Source organism: Belonocnema kinseyi, chromosome 10 (assembly GCF_010883055.1).
Source record: "Belonocnema kinseyi isolate 2016_QV_RU_SX_M_011 chromosome 10, B_treatae_v1, whole genome shotgun sequence".
NCBI lineage: Eukaryota > Metazoa > Arthropoda > Insecta > Hymenoptera > Cynipidae > Belonocnema > Belonocnema kinseyi.
The window spans coordinates 3,678,116-3,681,922 of NC_046666.1; the positions used below are offsets into that span (position 1 = coordinate 3,678,116).

At 24.2% G+C, this 3,807-nt stretch overlaps 2 protein-coding genes across 3 annotated transcripts in view; one reads left to right on the forward strand and one right to left on the reverse strand.

Annotated features, from left to right (window-relative positions):
- LOC117181828 (RING-type E3 ubiquitin-protein ligase PPIL2) overlaps positions 1-3,807 on the forward strand; it is a 69,615-nt gene that overhangs the window by 41,154 nt on the left and 24,654 nt on the right. The window contains exon 9 of the mRNA XM_033374824.1: positions 1,271-1,345. Within this exon, the coding sequence (XP_033230715.1) occupies positions 1,271-1,345 (75 nt within the window). The remainder of the gene's footprint in view (positions 1-1,270; positions 1,346-3,807) is intronic.
- LOC117181827 overlaps positions 1,224-3,807 on the reverse strand; it is a 27,152-nt gene continuing 24,568 nt past the window's right edge. For both annotated transcript variants that reach the window (XM_033374823.1, XM_033374822.1), the window contains exon 6: positions 1,224-2,359. In XM_033374823.1, the coding sequence (XP_033230714.1) occupies positions 1,523-2,359 (837 nt within the window). In that variant the 3' untranslated portion in view covers positions 1,224-1,522. The remainder of the gene's footprint in view (positions 2,360-3,807) is intronic.

Here is a 3,807-nt window from a genome sequence, read left to right on the forward strand (position 1 = left end):
AATGTATGCATTTTGTTGAAAAATCTTATTTTTTGGTAGAAAATTAATCTTCTGCTTTGAAAATACAGGTTTTTGATTGAAAGGTCAAGTATTTCATTTTGAGCTTAAAAATATCAGTTTTCAACGGAAACCGGAATAACTAAATTGACAGTTGAAAAAATGGATTTTTGACAAAAGAGTTTTAACTTTCAACTAATTAGTTTTCTTTTCATCGAAAAAAGATGAATTTTCAAATAAATTTATGAATATTTAACTGGAATAATTAAATTTCTTAACGAAAATTTTTGTTGTTGATTTTTTTAGTTTAAAATTAAACTATTTTGTTGTAAATGAATGCATTTTGTTGGAAAATCATATTTTTGTAGAAAATTAATTTTCTTGTTTGAAAATTCATTCCCTTTTGTCGGAAAATTGATATTTTTGGTTTAAACTTTTTTTGTAGAAAATTAATTAAATATTCATAATTTTTGGTGAAAATGCATCGATTTTGTTGAATTTTGTGTGTGGAATATTCATTTTTCAACTGTAAATTTTTCTAATCTATTTTTTATTGACATTGTATACTTTTCAGATTAAAATTCATGTATTTTTTTGATAATTTATCAGTTTGATTGAAAATTTATTTCAACTATTCCATTTTTGGTTGAAAATTAGTATTTTTTTAGTTAAAAATTAAACTATTTTGTGGAAAATGCATGCATTTTGTTAAAAAAATCTTATTTTTTGGTAGAAAATTAATCTTCTGATTTGAAAATACAGGTTTTTGTTTTAAATGTCAAGTATGACAAATAAATATTCATCATTTTAGTTGAAATTTCATCTTTTTTTGTTTAAAATTTAACTATTCTATTTAACGGTTATCATTTTTGTTAAAAATTCAACAGTCGGCTAAAAAATTAGTCTTTTTTATTAAAAAATTGAACTATTTCGTTGAAAATTCATGCATTTTGTTAAAAAATTATATTTTTTGGTTGAAAATAAAACTAGTTATTTGAAAGTTAAAACTCTCTTGTCAAAAATCTACTTTCTTGATTTAAAATTGATCAATTTGTTTTTTTTTCTGAATAAAAAATTAATTTCTTCTACTGTAAATTTAATGATATTAATTGAATCACTAGAAACTGAAAAAAAAAACAAATTATTTATAATAAATTCATCAAACTTATATATCAGGGATTTTTTCCCCCAAGATTTCAGTAATTCCCGTAAATTACTTAAATCCATAATATATAATCTTACTTTATTTCTAATTAATACATTTTTATCGCAGATTAGAAGACGAACCAAGTGGCCCGGCACCGAAAAAAAAGAAAATTGTACAATCCATGGGCGAATTCTCTTCCTGGTAATTTTCTTTTTTTTTTTTTTTTAACTAGACCTTAACTGTACATATTTTAAATCCGAATAAATAAAAAGTACGTAGAATGAAAACAGTAAAAATGCAAGTCTTGTGCTCTAACTAAAAATTTACAATCATAAATAAACTATCGTTTAATAAAAAAAGTAGAAAAAAAAAATCAACTTAATCAATCTCAATGTTTTCCTGTTTGAATTTCAGCTTAAAACCCAATTTAAAATTGTAACGATAGCGTTTCTCGCCAGCAATCGGCTCGCCCTTTCGCTCTCTTTCCATCCAATCTTTGTAAACCTTGTACATGTGACGAATATTGACCTTTTTCACGGAAGTTTGCTTTTTACAGCCATCATAGAGAAACTTGTATTCCGAAATCGGCAGAATGTTCAAATGATCTCTCACACTTTCATTCATCGCGTCCAATTTTTTGTGATTTGTTTTCGAGTTTTTTCCCCGTCGGTCAATCAAGGCGTCATTTTGACGGACTTTGGTCAAAGCCGTCTCCACAATACTGTCAGAAATGTCGAGGGTTTTTAAAAACATCGTTTTGCAGACTTTTATTCGTTTATTTTCCGCCGGCAGGGAATAATTTCGAGTCCACTTTTTTTTCGAGGTGGAATTGGTTTTTTGAGACTTTGGTTCCGTGGAGCCGACAACTTTTAGAAGAAAGTTCCACTGGAGTGGATGACTGCCGAGTTTCCAATAATAGTCGAACACTTTTTGCCGATTTTCGAGACTGATTCGTTCCTGGCAGCGAAATCGACAAGTTTCGTCGCAACCAGCGCCCATTTTTCGTGCTCGAACTAGAATTCCTTTTTTGTTTAAATATGCCTGGCCTTTGTTGCAAGCCTCTTTGTGCTTTTTCCAGTCGTACTTTTCCTTTTCCGGATTTCGGGCCTTTTTTGAGACTGGTTTATTCTCGTCGGAATCTGCCAAACTCCAGAGAGAGTCTTCGTAGAAACTTGAAAAGGGATCGATTTCCAAAGGATCACTGATAACAGCTCTCTGCAACATTTTTTTAATTTAGAACTTGAAAAAAATTAAGGGGATTTTTGGTAGAAATTTAATTGTGTTTTTTTTTTTTTTTTTTTGAAAATTCATCTAATTTCTTAAAGAATCTGATTTTTTGGTAGAAAACTAATCCAGTTGGTTAATAAATTAAATTATTCCAGTTAAATATTCATAGTTTTATTTGAAAATTCATATTTATTTTTTGAAATTAAATATAAATTAAATAAAAATTTAACTTTAAATTAATTTTAGATGATAATTTTAAATAAATTTTTTTGGTCGAATATTAATTTTTTCAACTGAAAATTTAAATATTCCATTTTTGGTTAACAATTTATCTTTTTTAGTTTAAAATTAATATATTTTATCGAAAATTCGTAATTTAGTAGGAAATTCAACTAATCCAATTAAATATTCATAATTTTAGTTGAAATTTCATCAGTTTGTTTAAAAATTAATTTTTCAACCAAAAATTTAACTGGGATTTTTGGTAGAAATTTAATTTTTTTTTTTTTTTTTTGAAAATTCATCTAATTTCTTAAAGAACCTGATTTTTCGGTAGAAAACTAATCCAGTTGGTTAACAAATTAAATTATTCTAGTTAAATATTCATAGTTTTATTTGAAAATTCATATTTATTTTTTGAAAATAAAACTATTTAGTTGAAAGTTAAAACTCTCTTGTTAAAATTCCATTTTCTTGGTTTAAAATTGATCAAATTTGTTTTTTCTTGGAGAAAAATTAATTTTGAAGTTTGAATGTTGATTTTTTTTAAGTTAAAAATTAAACTATTTTGTTGTAAATAAATGCTGATAAATGTTGATGAAAATTCATCACTTTGGTTGCATTTTTTGTGCGGAATATTAATTTTTAATATTAATAATTCTTTAAAATAATTTTTAATAATTAATAAAAAAATGTTTACAAGAATTTTTTTCTTTAAATATCAACTACTGCATTTTGCGTTCAGAAATCATCTTTTTTTGCAATAAAAAATTTAATTATTTGGTTATATTTTATACTGGTCTGTTAAAAAATAATTTTTGTTTATTTAAAAATGATTCAACTTTAACTTATTTAAAATAAAAATGTTTTATTTAATTTTTTAATTTTAATTTAGTTTTATTATTATTATTTAATTTAATTTAAATTTTTCATAAAAATTTAACTTTAAATTCATTTTAGATGATGATTTTAAATGAATTTTTTTGGTTGAATATTAATTTTTTCTACTGAAAATTTAAATATTCCATTTTTGGTTAACAATTTATCTTTTTTACTTTAAAATTAATGTATTTTGTCGAAAATTCGTAATTTGGTAGGAAATTCAACTAATCCAGTTAAATATTCATAATTTTAGTTGAAATTTCATCAGTTTGTTTAAAAATTAATTTTTCAATCAAAAATTTAACTGCATATTCTATTTTTTGTTGAAAATGATT